This window comes from Brachyhypopomus gauderio, chromosome 1, assembly GCF_052324685.1.
Source record: "Brachyhypopomus gauderio isolate BG-103 chromosome 1, BGAUD_0.2, whole genome shotgun sequence".
In the NCBI taxonomy this organism is placed as follows: Eukaryota; Metazoa; Chordata; class Actinopteri; order Gymnotiformes; family Hypopomidae; genus Brachyhypopomus; species Brachyhypopomus gauderio.
This window is the reverse complement of record NC_135211.1, coordinates 34,163,797-34,182,245: the sequence shown is the minus strand read 5'-3', so window position 1 is coordinate 34,182,245 and position 18,449 is coordinate 34,163,797. Positions and strand designations below refer to the sequence as shown.

General features: G+C 40.2%; 2 protein-coding genes across 4 annotated transcripts in view; one reads left to right on the top strand and one right to left on the bottom strand.

The window, feature by feature from the left end:
- Positions 1-1,685: 1,685 nt before the first annotated feature.
- LOC143518523 (serine/threonine-protein kinase haspin-like) lies at positions 1,686-17,240 on the top strand. Of its 2 annotated transcripts, none has more exons than XM_077011043.1 (6): positions 1,686-1,770; positions 15,363-15,442; positions 15,694-15,782; positions 16,139-16,281; positions 16,522-16,666; positions 16,860-17,240. In XM_077011043.1, the coding sequence occupies exons 1-6, from the start codon at positions 1,698-1,700 to the stop codon at positions 17,062-17,064; spliced, it is 735 nt and encodes a 244-aa protein (XP_076867158.1). In that variant the 5' UTR covers positions 1,686-1,697; the 3' UTR covers positions 17,065-17,240. The 2 variants fall into 2 exon arrangements, with proteins under 2 accessions (XP_076867158.1, XP_076867168.1); XM_077011053.1 differs by having other exon boundaries at positions 16,522-16,688; positions 16,860-16,937.
- Positions 17,219-18,449, bottom strand: part of fam184b (family with sequence similarity 184 member B) — a 28,400-nt gene continuing 27,169 nt past the window's right edge. For both annotated transcript variants that reach the window (XM_077011022.1, XM_077011031.1), the window contains exon 19: positions 17,219-18,448. In XM_077011022.1, coding sequence (XP_076867137.1) covers positions 18,358-18,448 — 91 coding nt within the window. In that variant the 3' untranslated portion in view covers positions 17,219-18,357. The remainder of the gene's footprint in view (position 18,449) is intronic.

The following is an 18,449-nucleotide window of genomic DNA, read 5'->3' as shown; positions in this document are numbered from 1 at the left end:
TATAGTCGACCTGTGTGCATCTTCCCCCACTATTATACGTTACCCTGTGCTCTTCCTTTTTCTTAAAGTAAGTATTAACTACAGCCATCTTTATCCTTTTAGCAAAATCTAAAGTCCTTCCATATTCCTTACATTAACACCATATCTACCCAACACCTCCTCATCACCACTGTTCCCTCCACCAACATGTCCATTTAAATCTGCTCCAATAACCACTCTCTCTTCTTTAGGAACCTGCAAAACAACTTCATCTGACTCTCTCCAGAATTTTTCTTTCTCCTCCCCATCACAACCTACCTGAGGAGCATAAGCACTGATGACATTCATCATCACCCCATCAATCTCTAACTTTACACAGATTACCCTCTCACTTACTCACTTTACCTCCACTACACTCTGACTAAATTCATCCTTCTGGATTACACCTACTCCATTTCTCTTCCTGTCTACACCATGATATAATAGTTTGAAGCCACCACCAATGCTCCTGGCCTTGCTCCCCTTCCACTTGGTCTCCTGTACACACAGTATATCTATCTTCCTCCTCTCCATCACATCAGCTAACTCTCTCCCTTTACCTGTCATAGAGCCCACATTTAACATACCAACCCTAAGAGTTTCTGACTCGTCTCCATGTCCAATGTTTAACCGCTATTCGTATTACTTCAGTGTACTCACGGACCAGTTGAGCTTCATTTTGGTTTTGTTTATTCTTGTCGACGTGGTAACACAAAAGTATCTTGGTACAAAAAACAAAAATAAACACAAAGGGAAAATATATCGCTTAATCAAGCACCATTTGTCTTCCTTTAAGGCACTGGGCACATAGACACGGGCACGGTCAAAAAGCTATACGCCTTCATTGCTACACGAACTTCACCTTCTACAAAAACTCCACCCCCCCACGTCTTTTTAATCATACTTATCCCACCAGACCCTGCTAACCAATCAAAACTCAGCATCAACATTATGCTTCTAAACAAGCATATTTAAATTACAACTAGTCAAAAAAACAATGCTAAACATTATTCTGGAATATACATTCAACAAATACTCATCAAAATCACTTTCAATAATTTGGCTCTAACAGCTATTGTTGTATTAATGGTATTGATGGTATTAACCTGGCTAGTATTCTGTAGTATCCGCAGGTAATAACTGATGTCAGGTGTTCAGTTGCCCAGATCATTGGCTTTACTTTTTGCTGTGTCCTCAGTTTTTAGAGACTGCCTCATCCACACAGCTCAACCAAAAGGCTACAGAAATAAACTTTTTGGAACAAAACTTAAATAGTTGAAGTTAAAATGTTTACTTTTTGAATTCCTAATTCAGTTATCCAAGTCATTTGGTTATAGTTGCACCTAACTGACCTGTTTTAAGAAGAAGGCATTAAATGGGACCTTTATTATTGTCCTGCTTTGTGTGGTGGAGATAGATTTGATCATTTTGCTCCTCTATTTTTTTGTATGCATGACCATGACCACTAATTTAATATTCTCCAACAGAGAATTGAGTAGCCTGAACTCCAAGAAGACAAACAAAACAAACGGTTTCATTGGACTCAACGAGTAAGATGCATCTTCAGTTTGCCTTTTGTTTTCTCTTGGTTCACTGTCAGTTTCAAGTTTAGAATCAGTGGGTGTGTCATGTTGTCGAGTGTGATGTCACTGTTGTTTCAGTCTCCACTGTGTGCATGGATGTTATCCTGGGGCTCTGCTCAGAGCCTGGGAAAATTTGACCAGGAGAAGGGATCTGAGAATGACCGCCCCGGTAAGATAATTCACACACAATCTCTCTGTCGTGTGCACACAAATATGTATGCATAATGTACATAGATACCTACACTGATCATCACTATAAAGCCACCTGCCTAATGTCACGTTGGTGACCTTCATGCTGCTACAACAGCTCTGACCCATCAAGCCATTTCATCCATGAGACCTCTGGATGTATCCTGCTCCATCCTGCAGCAAATCCTTTAAGTCCTCTAAAGGTGTGAGGTGGCCCTCCATGGATTAGACTTATTATATTACCATAGATTCTTGTTCAGCTTAATCGGGGGGGATTTTGAGGCCAGGTCAGCCATTGAACTTTTTTATCATGTTCTTGAAATAATTTCTGAACAATTTTTGTAGTGTGACAGGGTCACAGACGTAATTTGGGGGGGGGGGGGGGTTGCGGGGGACATGTCCCCTCCACTTTTTCAAAAACCGGTTTTGGTCCCCTCCACTTTTTACGGTTAAAACCAAATATTTAAATAGCGACGAATCCATGTCCCTCCCACTTTTTAACGGTTAAAAAGCTAATATTTAAATAGCGACAAATCTAGTGCTAGGACCATGCAGAAAACGACCGCTCCTAACATTTTACGTTCGTTAGGGTGTATTTGGTGTGACAATGTTCAGGTGATCTTGCTCAGAGTAACATCCACATGAACAGGCATGAAAATCTGTCACCTTTCGGCGAAATTCGCCGTTTTGAAGTTGAAAAAGGGTGACCTACGCGAATCGTGTAGATCCGAGGACTTTTTTGGGGGGTTGGGGGTATATTTTATTATCATATTGACTTAATAAGCAAACAGAGCACTTCCGAAATCGCTATTTCAATGATACAGTCGCCAGCAATTTCCGCCCAGAACCAATCATAGAGGCCAAATTGCATTTACTGCTAAGCGGACGAGAAGAGTGTACATTACCCAGTGGATTTAATTGGGTGATTAATGGGTTCAATCATTTTCATATTTTGCGGTAAAACAAAGTTACTACCGTTCGCTACAGTTTGCGTTGAACACTGTCAGAGCCACAAGCTCTTGTGATAAATAGATAGATGGGCCTATTAAGTTCGCGTCAACCCCGTGTAGTTAACGGTGAGATCAAATAAGAAACAAGATTTTTTCTAGTGTGTTTGTAGTTCTAACTGGTGAATCCAGGGACATGTGAGGAGAGTTGTAAACTCTTGTCATTTGATAGCCTACCCTGTGCTTTGTGACAAACAGTGATGTCAGTAACGCGTTACTTAGTAACGTGTTACTCTAATCTTACCACTTTTTTCGGTAACGAGTAATATAACGCGCTACTATTTCCAGTCCAGTAATCAGATTAAAGTTACTTATCCAAATAACTGTGCATTACTATTTTTATTTTCCCTAGTAAAAATATATATTTTTGCTTTATTCTTTGCTCAGTTCTACTTTTGCGTCTGACCGTAGCGCTGGACTCAGCACGCTGTGCATGAACCTGTGAGAGCGCGAGCACGTTTTACAAGTCATTCTGTGCAGTGTCCTCCCGAAACGATATGTGGTAGTATAAAGAAACACCCCTCAAAAACAGGGGAAGGAACATTTACCTGAATTTTAATGTTGCTTTGTGTTCTACGTTTGAAAAGTGCTGGAATTTTGACTAATGTCGCCTAATTTAAAATGCTTGAAATTGTAATGGTATTTCGTTTCACAAGCTGTCTGACTGAACAGTTCGCTTGTATTACGTTTACAAATAAATTTACAAATAATACCGCGCAGCTACACAAACGTAATGTCAGGAGATACTGTAGCGACTACTACTCTTCACAGTGAGTCTTGCCCTTTAAGTGACACTTGGGGGGGGGTTACCTGCGCGCGCCAGGGTTGCGTTATCAATAAAGTTTCCCTCCTCGGAATTTTTGGATTAAGCAGTTTCTGCCTCGGTTACCGAACCTGCTTCAATACATTGTTACTGTTAAAAATGCTCTTCCAATAAAGTGAGTATTGGAAAAATTAATTTTGCTGCTGAATATAACTTGTAGTAAGTAACTTGTAGTCTAACGTAGTTACTTTTAAAATCAAGTAATATGTAACGTAACTAAGTTACTTTTAAAAGGAGTAATCAGTAATCTGATTACTTTTTCAAGGTAACTTAGCCATCACTGGTGACAAAATATAAACACGTGAACCCTGGTATTTTTTACATTTATTTTTTTTCATTTTCGCTGCTGATGTTATTTATTGGTTCATTTAGACGTAATGGTTTTGACTGAGCCATCTCGGATGGCGAAAGCGGCTTCTCGTGTTTACGGATCTGGCTCCATCCATTGACAAGACAGGTAAATGTTTTTCAGCGCGACAGTATTGTGAGAGAAGTCAACAGGAAAGAGCGTGTCACGAAAGGCTTGCCATGTGAAAGCTACTAAGCTGTTGCTATTATTTTTAGTCGCTGCTGTAGCTTCTGTCACCGTTTTGCTACATTCACAATAGTAGTCTACTAGTTACTCGCTCCTCCTGGATCGTTCGCTAGCGTCCCCGCAGTCTAAAGTGAGAAGTAAACTAATCCGCACTCTGCATTATAATGGCCACTTTTCAGTATTGCTTTAATTTTGGTATTTTTATTATTATGGATTTTACTATATTTGGCATTACCTGACGCCGTACACTAGCGCACCCCCCTCCCCCCAAAAGTCAACTGTCAACTGCACTAACCCTGACCCCTGACACATTTTCATGCCTGACATGCTTGGCCCCAAGGTTCCCCACCAGAACATTACCTGCACCATCACACCGCCTTCATCTTTCCATAGTGCATTGCTCTAGTATCTGGTGTATCTGGTGTCATTATAATGAGATCTTACTTCACCTATCAGTTATAATGGTATTACTGTTCTCCATTACTACACAGAGGCAGGTCTATTCAAACTTTTGCTTTGCTTTTGCTAGAAATAATCGAAATCCAGTACTCACTATATTGCAGGTAATAATTAATGCATAGCATTTATTAAACTACTATTTAATTTTCTAGACTAGGTAATCTCTCTGCACGGTATAATGTGTGTAATAGACAGCTGGGACTAGATTAACAGTAGGCTACACGCTGTGCCATCTGTTTTCTCAGAGTGATGTTGATTAAGGATATTTCTATCTGACCTCTCTAATCTCCGAGATCAATCTGGAGATCGATATTCTATTATATATATATATATATATATATATATATATATATATATATATATATATATATATATATATATATATATATATATATTAGGGGTGGGCATAGATTAATTTTTTTAATCTCACTGAAATCTTGAAATTAATCTAGATTAATCTATATTAAAATGTCTCATATGCGTGCTACACAAGTAATGACTAAAAGTCAGTTTTTGAGATAGGGTTTCTTAATACAGAGGGTGCATTAGACCAGGGGCTCATCTCCTGTTTCCAAAATGCATCAATGACTGCTTGAGGACGCTGTTCTACTTTGATACTTGAAGAAAAAGACATGCTCAATAAAATGTAGGCTACTCGTTTATTCAGTTAAACATGAATTTGTAAGCCTACATACTGTACATTAAAAGGGGTTGATAACATGTTTATTCAGCTAAACATGATATTTGAAATGTAAGCTAACATTTAGTACATTTAACCTCACGGACGTAATTGGGGGGGGGGGGGACTTTTTCAAAAGCCGGTTTTGGTCCTCTGGAGGGTACGGCTCGAGAAAAGAGACCACCTCCCCGTGGCTGCGTGTGCGTGGCTGCCTGGCCATGGCACAAACGCGTTCCTGATCTCGCGCATGCTCGTTCGTGTGCAAAACGATGGCCGACGCCAGCGTTTAGTGTAAGTTAAAATACCTCGTTTTTGTAGACAAACGAATCTTACATTCTAGTCTTGTATTGGCAGTGTATATGTTCATAAAGTTACTTTATGGAGAGGAAAACATTTAAGAATAGCCTGTTAAGTTCTCTGCATTGTAAACTTCGCATGGGAACAATGAACAATGCTTGACAAATTGGGAATACCAATCAACTGTAAATTGAACAGTGTTTAAAGAGGGGAAGCCATGCGGCTTTCGCAAAAATAAAGTTCTAATTGGAAATATTTTGTTTGTTTGTTTTCATGTATTTCTACCTGAATTTTATCTGCAAAACATTAAGTTTAATGTGCATTGAAGTTTTCAAATCCTTTGCAAACATCCTTATAATGCCATATGGGATGTTTCGTAAATACAAAGAGTGAAGGTATAACTAGTATATGTAGTTATTTATGTAGAAACGGTAAATTTGCATTTATTACTTTTATTTAGAAATTCATATCACGCGAGACTATAACGGAACTTCACCAGCGCGGTGCAGCCAGGATGAGAGAGCCATGGTGAGAGAGTCTCCCAGTCTCGCGCCGTATACTATTGAGTTTTAACGGTTTAAAAGAAATATTTAATCTAGCACTAGGACCGCATGCGCGAAATCAACGAAATCACGCATTAGTCTGCTGCTGGGTTATCGCCTTTACTCGATGTGTACACGTTATTATCCGGGTTGGTTTTGTTTCTCTAACTAAAGTTAACTTTGTGTGCTTGTGACTAACTGTGCTGTAAAGCTCAGGTGTTTTAGCAGAGGATTAAATGTACAAAAATTACTCCGATGTTTAATTGTTTACGCTACTTTTTCAGCCTTTCATTTTTTAGTTCGCTTGCATGCGAACTAAAAAAATGCGAAGATTTAATGCGTTTTTTAAACTATTTAAATTATTTATTGAAACATAAAGAGACGTGTATTGTTCACACTTTAAAGGTTGTTTTTTAACAGACTTATTTGTTGTTTGCTGTGTCCTGGATGTTCTACAGCCTAAAAGGACTTTTGTCTAAATACAAATTTTTTTTCTAAATACAAATAAAAATGTATTACACGACAAATGTTATCCCATTTGGCTTCACGCAATATTTAAATCACTTGAGCATGTGATATATTGTTTTTGCTTTACAGTGCAAGTTTTATCCAATGCACAGTGCTTTTACACTAAGAACAGGGGGAACGGATTTAACCGGAGCCCTGTGAAAAATGGTTCCTCCCCTTAAATGACAGAAAGTGTACATGTAAGGCACAAAAAGTAGAGTGGGTGTGTATTTTACTCTTATCCTTGTAAATAACAAGTTTTATTCACTGCACAGTGCTTTTACACTAAGAACACAGGGGGAACGGATTTAACCGGAGCCCTGTGAAAAATGGTTCCCCCCTCTTAAATGACAGAAAATGTACATGTAAGGCACAAAAAGTAGAGTGGGTGTGTATTTTACTCTTATCCTTGTATATAACAAGTTTTATCCACTGCACAGTGCCTTTACACTAAGAACACAGGGGGAACGGATTTAACCGGAGCCCTGTGAAAAATGGTTCCCCCCTCTTAAATGACAGAAAGTGTACATGTAAGGCACAACAATTAAGGTGGGGTTATATTTGACTCTTATCCTTGTAAATAACAAGTTTTATTCACTGCACAGTGCTTTTACACTAAGAACAAAGGGGGAACGGATTTTACCAGAGCCCTGTGAAAAATGGTTCCCCCCTCTTAAATGACAGAAAGTGTACATGTAAGGCACAAAAATTAGAGTGGGTGTGTATTTGACTCTTATCCTTGTAAATAACAAGTTTTATTCACTGCACAGTGCTTTTACACTAAGAACACAGGGGGAACGGATTTAACCGGAGCCCTGTGAAAAATGGTTCCCCCCTCTTAAATGACAGAAAATGTACATGTAAGGCACAAAAAGTAGAGTGGGTGTGTATTTTACTCTTATCCTTGTAAATAACAAGTTTTATTCACTGCACAGTGCTTTTACACTAAGAACACAGGGGGAACGGTTTTTACCAGAGCCCTGTGAAAAATGGTTCCCCCCTCTTAAATGACAGAAAGTGTACATGTAAGGCACAACAATTAAGGTGGGGTTATATTTGACTCTTATCCTTGTATATAACAAGTTTTATCCACTGCACAGTGCCTTTACACTAAGAACACAGGGGGAACGGATTTAACCGGAGCCCTGTGAAAAATGGTTCCCCCCTCTTAAATGACAGAAAATGTACATGTAAGGCACAAAAAGTAGAGTGGTGTGTATTTTACTCTTATCCTTGTAAATAACAAGTTTTATTCACTGCACAGTGCCTTTACACTAAGAACACAGGGGGAACGGATTTAACCGGAGCCCTGTGAAAAATGGTTCCCCCCCCCTTAAATGACAGAAAGTGTACATGTAAGGCACAACAATTAAGGTGGGGGTGTATTTGACTCTTATCCTTGTATATAACAAGTTTTATCCACTGCACAGTGCTTTTACACTAAGAACACAGGGGGAACGGATTTTACCAGAGCCCTGTGAAAAATGGTCCCCCCCCCTTAAATGACAGAAAGTGTACATGTAAGGCACAACAATTAAGGTGGGGGTGTATTTGACTCTTATCCTTGTATATAACAAGTTTTATCCACTGCACAGTGCTTTTACACTAAGAACACAGGGGGAACGGATTTTACCAGAGCCCTGTGAAAAATGGTTCCCCCCTCTTAAATGACAGAAAGTGTACATGTAAGGCACAACAATTAAGGTGGGGTTATATTTGACTCTTATCCTTGTAAATAACAAGTTTTATTCACTGCACAGTGCTTTTACACTAAGAACAAAGGGGGAACGGATTTTACCAGAGCCCTGTGAAAAATGGTTCCCCCCTCTTAAATGACAGAAAGTGTACATGTAAGGCACAAAAAGTAGAGTGGGTGTGTATTTTACTCTTATCCTTGTAAATAACAAGTTTTATTCACTGCACAGTGCTTTTACACTAAGAACACAGGGGGAACGGATTTTACCAGAGCCCTGTGAAAAATGGTTCCCCATGTAGAATAACTGCTGGAGATTATATAGAGTACAATAATAGTGCTGATTATCTGTATCTGTGTATAATCACTTCATTCAGTGACTTTACATCTGTCTGTACCACCTTTACACTGAGAACACATGGGGGAACATATTCAACCAGAGACTGGGAAATTTGGTTCCCCTTGAAGAATAAAGCTGGAGCTGATATAAAATACAGAAATTATGCTGATTATTTATATCTGTCTATAATCAATTCATTCAGTAACATTTATTCATCCTGTACCTCCTTTAACACTGAGAACACATGGGGGAACAGGTTTTACCAGAGACTGGGAAATTTGGTTCCCCTTGTAGAATAAAGCCGGAGTGTATTTAAGGTGCATTATTGATGCTGATAGGAGGCAGAGCAGGAGGGTGTAGGTTAGAGTTGGAATGTTAAATGTGGGCTCTATGACAGGTAAAGGGAGAGAGCTAGCTGATGCGATGGAGAGGGGGAAGATAGATATACTGTGTGTACAGGAGACCAAGTGGAAGGGGAGCAAGGCCAGGAGCATTGGTGGTGGCTTCAAACTATTATATCATGGTGTAGACAGGAAGAGTAATGGAGTAGGGGTAATCCTGAAGGATGAGTTTAGTAAGAGTGTAGTGGAGGTAAAGTGAGTAAGTGACAGGGTAATCTGTGTAAAGTTAGAGATTGATGGGGTGATGATGAATGTCATCAGTGCTTATGCTCCTCAGGTAAGTTGTGATGGGGAGGAGAAAGAAAAATTCTGGAGAGAGTCAGATGAAGTTGTTTTGCAGGTTCCTAAAGAAGAGAGAGTGGGTATTGGAGCAGATTTAAATGGACATGTTGGTGGAGAAAACAGTGGTGATGAGGAGGTGTTGGGTAGATATGGTGTTAATGTAAGGAATATGGAAGGACTTTAGATTTTGCTAAAAGGATAAAGATGGCTGTAGTTAATACTTACTTTAAGAAAAAGGAAGAGCACAGGGTAACGTATAATAGTGGGGGAAGATGCACACAGGTCGACTATATCCTCTGTAGGATACAAAACCTGAAAGAGGTTAGTGATTGCAAGGTGTTACCAGGGGAGAGTGTAGCTAAACAGCATAGGATGGTGATATGTAGGATGGTTTTGGAGGTGAAGAAGAGGAAGAGAGTGAGAGCGGAACCTAAGATCAGGTGGTGGAAGTTAAAGGATGAGGACTGTGGTGTAAAATTCAGGGATGAGGTGAGGCAGGTACTGGGTAATGGTGGTGGTGTTCTGGATACCTGGGATGAAACTTCAAATGCAGTGAGGGATGTGGCTAGGAAGCTACTTGGTGTGACCTCAGGACAGAGGAAGATAGACATGGAGTCGTGGTGGTGAAATGAGGAAGTTCAGGAAAGTTTGAGAGTTGGATAAAAAGAATTGGGATTTTCAGCGAGATGAAGAAAGTAGACAGAGGTACAAGGAGATGTGTCGTAAGGCAATGAGAGCAGTGGCAGAAGCTAAAGAGAAGGCATATAGCAAGCTGTAGGAGAAGTTGGACACTAAGGAAGGGGAAAAGGATCTCTACAGATTGGCCAGACAGAGAAACCGTGATGGGCAGGATGTGCAGCAGGTTAGGATGATAAAGGATAAAGATGAAAATGTGTTGTCTGGTGAGGAGAGTGTCTTGGGAAGGTGGAAGGGGTATTTTGAGGAACTGATGAATCAAAAGAATGAAAGGTAAAGAAGGTTAGAAGAGGTAGAGGTTGTGAATCAAGAAGTGCCTCAGGTGAGCAAGGAGGAAGTAAGGGGTGCAATTCGGAGAATGAAGTGTGGTAAGGCAGTTGGACCAGATGTTATTCCAGTGGAGACATGGAAATGTTTGGGAGAGACGGCAGTGGAGTTTTTGACTGAGTTATTTAACATAATCTTGGAAGGTCAGAAGATGCCTGAGGAGTGGAGATGAAGCATAATGGTGCCGATTTTCAAGAATAAGGGTGATGTTCAGAGCTGTAGTAATTCCTGGGGAATAAAGTTGATCAGTCTCAGCCTGAAAATCTGGGAAAGAGTAGTGGAAGCTAGGCTTAGAGGAGAGGTAGAGATCTGTGAGCAGCAGTATGGTTTCATGCCAGCTAAGTGCACCACAGATGCTATGTTTGCTTTGAGAGTGTTAATAGAGAAGTAGGAAGGATAGAATGAGTTACATTGTGTGTTTGTTGACTTAGAGAAAGCTTATGATAGAGTACCAAGACAGGAGCTGTGGTATTGTATGGGGAAGTCAGGAGTAGCAGAAAAGTATGTGAGGGTGGTGCAGGATATGTATGAGAACAGTGTGACAGCAGTGAGATGTGCGGTAGGAATGACAGACGAGTTTAAAGTGGGGGTAGGACTACATCAGGGATCAGCCCTGAGTCCCTTCCTGTTCGCAATTGTCATGGACAGACTGACGGACGAGGTTAGGCAGGAGTCCTCTTGGACTATGATGTTTGCTGATGACATTGTGATCTGTAGTGAGAGTAGGGAGCAGGTGGAGGTGAGCTTGGAAAGATGGAGATATGCTTTGGAGAGCAGGGAAATGAAAGTGAGCAGGAGTAAAACAGAGTACATGTGTGTGAATGAGAGGGCAGACGGTGGACAGGTCCAGTTACAAGGAGTGTATTTGGTGAAGGTTGACGAGTTTACCTACTTAGGGTCGAGGGTACAGAGTAATGGAGGAAGTGAAAGAGAGGTAAAGAAGAGAGTGCAGGCAGGGTGGTGTGGATGGCATAAAGTGGACATGTACAGAGGAAGGAGGAGAGGTATATTGGTAGGAGGGTGTTGAGGATGGAACTTCCAGGCAAGAGGAGGAGAGGTAGACCTAAGAGGAAGTTTATGGATGCAGTGGTAGAGGATATGAGAGTGGCTGGTGTGTCAGTGGAGGACACTCAAGACAGGGCCAGATGGAGGAGTTTGATCCGCTGTGGCGACCCCTAAATGGGAATTGCGGAAAGAAGAAGAAGATTGATGCTGATAAACTATATATAGATTACCATTTCCCTCAGTAACTTTAATACTATCTGCATCACATTTACATTGAGAATACAAGGGGAACCAAATTTCCCAGTCTCTGGTAAAACCTGTTCCCCCATGTGTTCTCAGTGTTAAAGGAGGTACAGGATGAATAAATGTTACTGAATGAATTGATTATAGACAGATATAAATAATCAGCATAATTTCTGTATTTTATATCAGCTCCAGCTTTATTCTTCAAGGGGAACCAAATTTCCCAGTCTCTGGTTGAATATGTTCCCCCATGTGTTCTCAGTGTAAAGGTGGTACAGACAGATGTAAAGTCACTGAATGAAGTGATTATACACAGATACAGATAATCAGCACTATTATTGTACTCTATATAATCTCCAGCAGTTATTCTACATGGGGAACCATTTTTCACAGGGCTCTGGTAAAATCCGTTCCCCCTGTGTTCTTAGTGTAAAAGCACTGTGCAGTGAATAAAACTTGTTATTTACAAGGATAAGAGTAAAATACACACCCACTCTACTTTTTGTGCCTTACATGTACACTTTCTGTCATTTAAGAGGGGGGAACCATTTTTCACAGGGCTCTGGTAAAATCCGTTCCCCCTTTGTTCTTAGTGTAAAAGCACTGTGCAGTGAATAAAACTTGTTATTTACAAGGATAAGAGTCAAATATAACCCCACCTTAATTGTTGTGCCTTACATGTACACTTTCTGTCATTTAAGAGGGGGGAACCATTTTTCACAGGGCTCTGGTAAAATCCGTTCCCCCTGTGTTCTTAGTGTAAAAGCACTGTGCAGTGGATAAAACTTGTTATATACAAGGATAAGAGTCAAATACACCCCCACCTTAATTGTTGTGCCTTACATGTACACTTTCTGTCATTTAAGGGGGGGGGACCATTTTTCACAGGGCTCTGGTAAAATCCGTTCCCCCTGTGTTCTTAGTGTAAAAGCACTGTGCAGTGGATAAAACTTGTTATATATAAGGATAAGAGTCAAATACACCCCCACCTTAATTGTTGTGCCTTACATGTACACTTTCTGTCATTTAAGGGGGGGGGAACCATTTTTCACAGGGCTCCGGTTAAATCCGTTCCCCCTGTGTTCTTAGTGTAAAGGCACTGTGCAGTGAATAAAACTTGTTATTTACAAGGATAAGAGTAAAATACACACCCACTCTACTTTTTGTGCCTTACATGTACATTTTCTGTCATTTAAGAGGGGGGAACCATTTTTCACAGGGCTCTGGTAAAATCCGTTCCCCCTGTGTTCTTAGTGTAAAAGCACTGTGCAGTGGATAAAACTTGTTATATACAAGGATAAGAGTCAAATACACCCCCACCTTAATTGTTGTGCCTTACATGTACACTTTCTGTCATTTAAGGGGGGGGAACCATTTTTCAAAGGGCTCTGGTAAAATCCGTTCCCCCTGTGTTCTTAGTGTAAAAGCACTGTGCAGTGGATAAAACTTGTTATATACAAGGATAAGAGTCAAATACACCCCCACCTTAATTGTTGTGCCTTACATGTACACTTTCTGTCATTTAAGGGGGGGGGAACCATTTTTCACAGGGCTCCGGTTAAATCCGTTCCCCCTGTGTTCTTAGTGTAAAGGCACTGTGCAGTGAATAAAACTTGTTATTTACAAGGATAAGAGTAAAATACACACCCACTCTACTTTTTGTGCCTTACATGTACATTTTCTGTCATTTAAGAGGGGGGAACCATTTTTCACAGGGCTCCGGTTAAATCCGTTCCCCCTGTGTTCTTAGTGTAAAGGCACTGTGCAGTGGATAAAACTTGTTATATACAAGGATAAGAGTCAAATATAACCCCACCTTAATTGTTGTGCCTTACATGTACACTTTCTGTCATTTAAGAGGGGGGAACCATTTTTCACAGGGCTCTGGTAAAAACCGTTCCCCCTGTGTTCTTAGTGTAAAAGCACTGTGCAGTGAATAAAACTTGTTATTTACAAGGATAAGAGTAAAATACACACCCACTCTACTTTTTGTGCCTTACATGTACATTTTCTGTCATTTAAGAGGGGGGAACCATTTTTCACAGGGCTCCGGTTAAATCCGTTCCCCCTGTGTTCTTAGTGTAAAAGCACTGTGCAGTGAATAAAACTTGTTATTTACAAGGATAAGAGTCAAATACACACCCACTCTAATTTTTGTGCCTTACATGTACACTTTCTGTCATTTAAGAGGGGGGAACCATTTTTCACAGGGCTCTGGTAAAATCCGTTCCCCCTTTGTTCTTAGTGTAAAAGCACTGTGCAGTGAATAAAACTTGTTATTTACAAGGATAAGAGTCAAATATAACCCCACCTTAATTGTTGTGCCTTACATGTACACTTTCTGTCATTTAAGAGGGGGGAACCATTTTTCACAGGGCTCCGGTTAAATCCGTTCCCCCTGTGTTCTTAGTGTAAAGGCACTGTGCAGTGGATAAAACTTGTTATATACAAGGATAAGAGTAAAATACACACCCACTCTACTTTTTGTGCCTTACATGTACATTTTCTGTCATTTAAGAGGGGGGAACCATTTTTCACAGGGCTCCGGTTAAATCCGTTCCCCCTGTGTTCTTAGTGTAAAAGCACTGTGCAGTGAATAAAACTTGTTATTTACAAGGATAAGAGTAAAATACACACCCACTCTACTTTTTGTGCCTTACATGTACACTTTCTGTCATTTAAGGGGAGGAACCATTTTTCACAGGGCTCCGGTTAAATCCGTTCCCCCTGTTCTTAGTGTAAAAGCACTGTGCATTGGATAAAACTTGCACTGTAAAGCAAAAACAATATATCACATGCTCAAGTGATTTAAATATTGCGTGAAGCCAAATGGGATAACATTTGTCGTGTAATACATTTTTATTTGTATTTAGAAAAAAAATTTGTATTTAGACAAAAGTCCTTTTAGGCTGTAGAACATCCAGGACACAGCAAACAACAAATAAGTCTGTTAAAAAACAACCTTTAAAGTGTGAACAATACACGTCTCTTTATGTTTCAATAAATAATTTAAATAGTTTAAAAAACGCATTAAATCTTCGCATTTTTTTAGTTCGCATGCAAGCGAACTAAAAAATGAAAGGCTGAAAAAGTAGCGTAAACAATTAAACATCGGAGTAATTTTTGTACATTTAATCCTCTGCTAAAACACCTGAGCTTTACAGCACAGTTAGTCACAAGCACACAAAGTTAACTTTAGTTAGAGAAACAAAACCAACCCGGATAATAACGTGTACACATCGAGTAAAGGCGATAACCCAGCAGCAGACTAATGCGTGATTTCGTTGATTTCGCGCATGCGCCGTTTGGGGGGAACAGGGGGAACTGAATTGACCGTAACACCTGTTACACTTTACGTTCCTAAAAATGAATTTTCCATGAAGCAAACCTGGCGACTTCGTGGCCGCATCCATGTAAACACACGTACGATTTGTAATTCACAGGTTTGAAAACTCGTTCTCGCCCCTACTGTGCAAGTTGGTTAGGAATACAGCCGAACTAAACTATCAAGTTGAAAGTCATCATAGTTTGCTTACCCATTTTGACCCAGTTCCCAACCCAACTTTAAGAATAGATTATATGTGTATATATATATATATATATATATATATATATATATATATATATATATATATATGTATATGTATGTATGTATGTATGTATACACACACACAAGCCTTTTAATGTTCGGTTAAAATAATTAGGAGCTAATGAGAACATGTGTTTATGTGCCCAGATTTCTTTGGTGAAGATCAGCTTTTTGTGATTCTTGAGTTTGAGTTTGGAGGCAGCGATTTGGAGAACATGAATGGAAAGGTATACGTTCACACAGTTTCTGTAATTACGTCTTCACAACTGCGTAGAGATGCATTGATTCAACTGACTCACATGGTCAGTGGCATTCATTGACATCTAACCTTGCCCTATATTGAAAAGGACACTTTGATCAAATGCCTTGATCCTGTGTGTGTGTGTGTGTGTGTGTGTGTGTGTGTGTGTGTGTGTGTGTGTGTGTGTGTGTGTGTGTGTGTGTGTGTGTGTGTGTGTGTGTGTGTGTACGCACGCAGCTCTCCTCCATGACCCAAGCCAAAAGTATTTTACACCAGGTCACAGCTGCACTGGCAGTAGCTGAACAGGCCCTGTGCTTTGAACACAGGTAATCTCACAAACACACTGACCTGTTGAACCATGATTCTAACAGACATAACAGCCATTACAGACAGAACCTAGCTAATGTTTTTGCTCTCCGAAGCACTGTTAAATACAAGTAAAAGGATTTTACTAGCCACCTGAAAGACAAATGACGCACCTCATAATGTGGGTTTTTGAAAGGAACTGTTCAAATGATGCAGTAAAAATGGATCTTAAAAAATGGTAATATGGTGTCTCAGGAACTATCTGGAGAGTTGAAGCTCCTCAAACTCTGTTCTCTGTTACAGAACCTGATTGAAATCCTCGGGTGACTGTTGAGATATGACTTAAGTGCAGTGTGATGTCATTCTTTTTCTGTAGAGACCTGCACTGGGGAAATATCCTGGTGAAAACCACCAAGCACAAGAATAATGAGTTTATACTGAATGGCTCAGTAAACTCTGTAGATACACGAGGAGTTCACATCAACGTCATAGACTACTCTCTCTCACAACTGGAGATTGGTGTGTTTCAGGGGTTTGTGTGTGTGTGTGTGTGAGAGAGAGAGAGAGAGAGAGAGCTTTCTACATTTCTCAAAATTGCAGTAGCCCCTATTTTCCTCTTTATATATTGTGTTCTGTTTGTTGTTTGTTTCTTTTATTGCTAATTTAAATAATTTGACTTATAATTTTCTAGAATTCTGACTGTTTATTTTCTTCTCTGTTCCCACCACCACCGTCCAACTCCGGCATCCCCACTCTCAGACGGACTGACAGTGTCGTGTGATATAGCGAATGACGAGGAGCTATTCCTGGGCCAGGGGGACTATCAGTTTGAAATCTACCGCCTGATAAGGAAAGAGAACAATGGTGGCTGTCCGGTAGACCCCAACACCAAAGTTCATACGTGGTACTGATGACTCCAGACCCTGGTTAGGCCATATACGTGCACTCTTGTCAGTTGGGAACCACAAAATGGAGATGAGTGGAGCAGAGGTTGTCAGATATCTGTAACAGATGGACTGCTAATAATGGTAATACTCTACCTCTTCCTCTCTCCCTCTCTCTCTCTCTCTCTCTCTCTCTCTCTCTCTCTCTCTCAGTAACTGCTGGAGTGAGTATAACCCCCATTCCAATGTACTTTGGCTACACTACCTGGCAGATAAGCTCTTGGCTATGAGGTACAAGACCAAAGCACAGAGCAGCCAACTGAAGGCCGTGAAGAACAACCTTCAGGCCTTCCGCTCTGAGATCCTCAGCTTCTCCTCAGCCACAGATGCACTTCTGCACTGCAGCCTCTTTCGGTGAATTGCACTTGTTCGGTGACTCGTATTTTGTTTGGTTTTTTTAAATCCGTCCTATCAGACATATGTAAATCATTGTTGTAAAATATTGTAACGCTTTGTAGAAAGATTCAAATGGCAAATAAAGAAAACGTATGCCAAACAAAACACAAGCTTCGTGTAAGCAAAAAAATATTTTTATTTCATCACGTCAGATATGTGTCTTGATATAAGCACACAGGTTTGTCCAGGATGGGCAAAACCAGACCCTTTGCAGCTTTGAGGTTATTTTTTTGCAGTGTGACAAAGCTCTGAATTATGCATTATTTGTAACAGTTTAAGAAGGTGCTATTAAATTGTAATGGAAATTAATGCAGCAGTAACAAGCCTTCCTTTTGGTTCAAGTGGAACATACCAAAATGTCCAGTGACCCCTCTGTAATGGTTCAACAATTTGAATTTGTTTTAATCACAGCATGGTGATGTACAATGCCAGAAGTATTTGCACATATGGTTAAACCACAAAATAGAGTATTTACTAACCTGGTCTGAATATGTCACAGTTATTTATACTCATGACGGAGTTAATTTGCCAGTAGAGAAGCTTCTCCTTATAAAATTGCAGGACTGCATCACCTGAAGTTGACTAAACAATATTCAATCTTTGCTCAGAACTGGGTTCTGTGGTTTGAGCTTTTTGGCCAAAAACACCAGAGGTAGGTTTGGTGTAAACAGACAGCAAAACGTGGATTGTGTCATGTCGTGTCACTCGTTTGGGTTGGCAACACTACGGCACTGATGCACAAAGTTGTGAAGAACCATTAAAACCAGAGCTGGAGTTTGGTAAACTAGAAACTACTTTCCTATCCTTATAGTAGAAGCACTGTTGACTAGCTTTACAGCTGGTAAGCACTGCTTGACTAGCTGTACAGCTGCTTTACAGACAAATAAAAATCGTTCCTGAACAGAAACTGATTTTGAATTGGTTTAAAGAGGTAATTTAGTACCAAGCTTAATCTGTCTGGAAAATGTCCCTGAAAGGTAACAGCAATACATCATGGTAGGTCTGACGTAGCCACTCGGATCATCACGAGTGGGGGTAAGACGAGGGTTCAACCTTTTACAGTCCTGCTTGTTCTTTCACAGTAAAGTACTATTTGTGTTAAAATGGATACAATGGAGTCAATAACAATGGAGTGGATGAATGCTTTTGTGCTAACTGCTGGTTGGGCATAACAAAAACGGTGTAGTCCTTGTGGGGTGCTTACTAGCTGCTGTTCACTCAATCATGTCTGTGGTTTTGGTGAGCAAGTGTTTGCTCAAAATGAGAAGTATTTGGTGAACCACTCCTGTCTCTGAGGGTCTTGGGAATCTGGTCCTGTTTCAATCACCCTCTGTTCTGATGGAATCC

Bases quoted from the DNA above. Each gene is read 5' to 3' on its own strand.
- LOC143518523 (XM_077011043.1), top strand. From the start codon at position 1,698: ATGTTATCCTGGGGCTCTGCTCAGAGCCTGGGAAAATTTGACCAGGAG. The intron at 15,783-16,138 runs GTAATCTCACAA...CTTTTTCTGTAG, and splicing joins GCCCTGTGCTTTGAACACAG to AGACCTGCACTGGGGAAATA. The intron at 16,667-16,859 runs GTACTGATGACT...TCTCTCTCTCAG, and splicing joins AACACCAAAGTTCATACGTG to TAACTGCTGGAGTGAGTATA.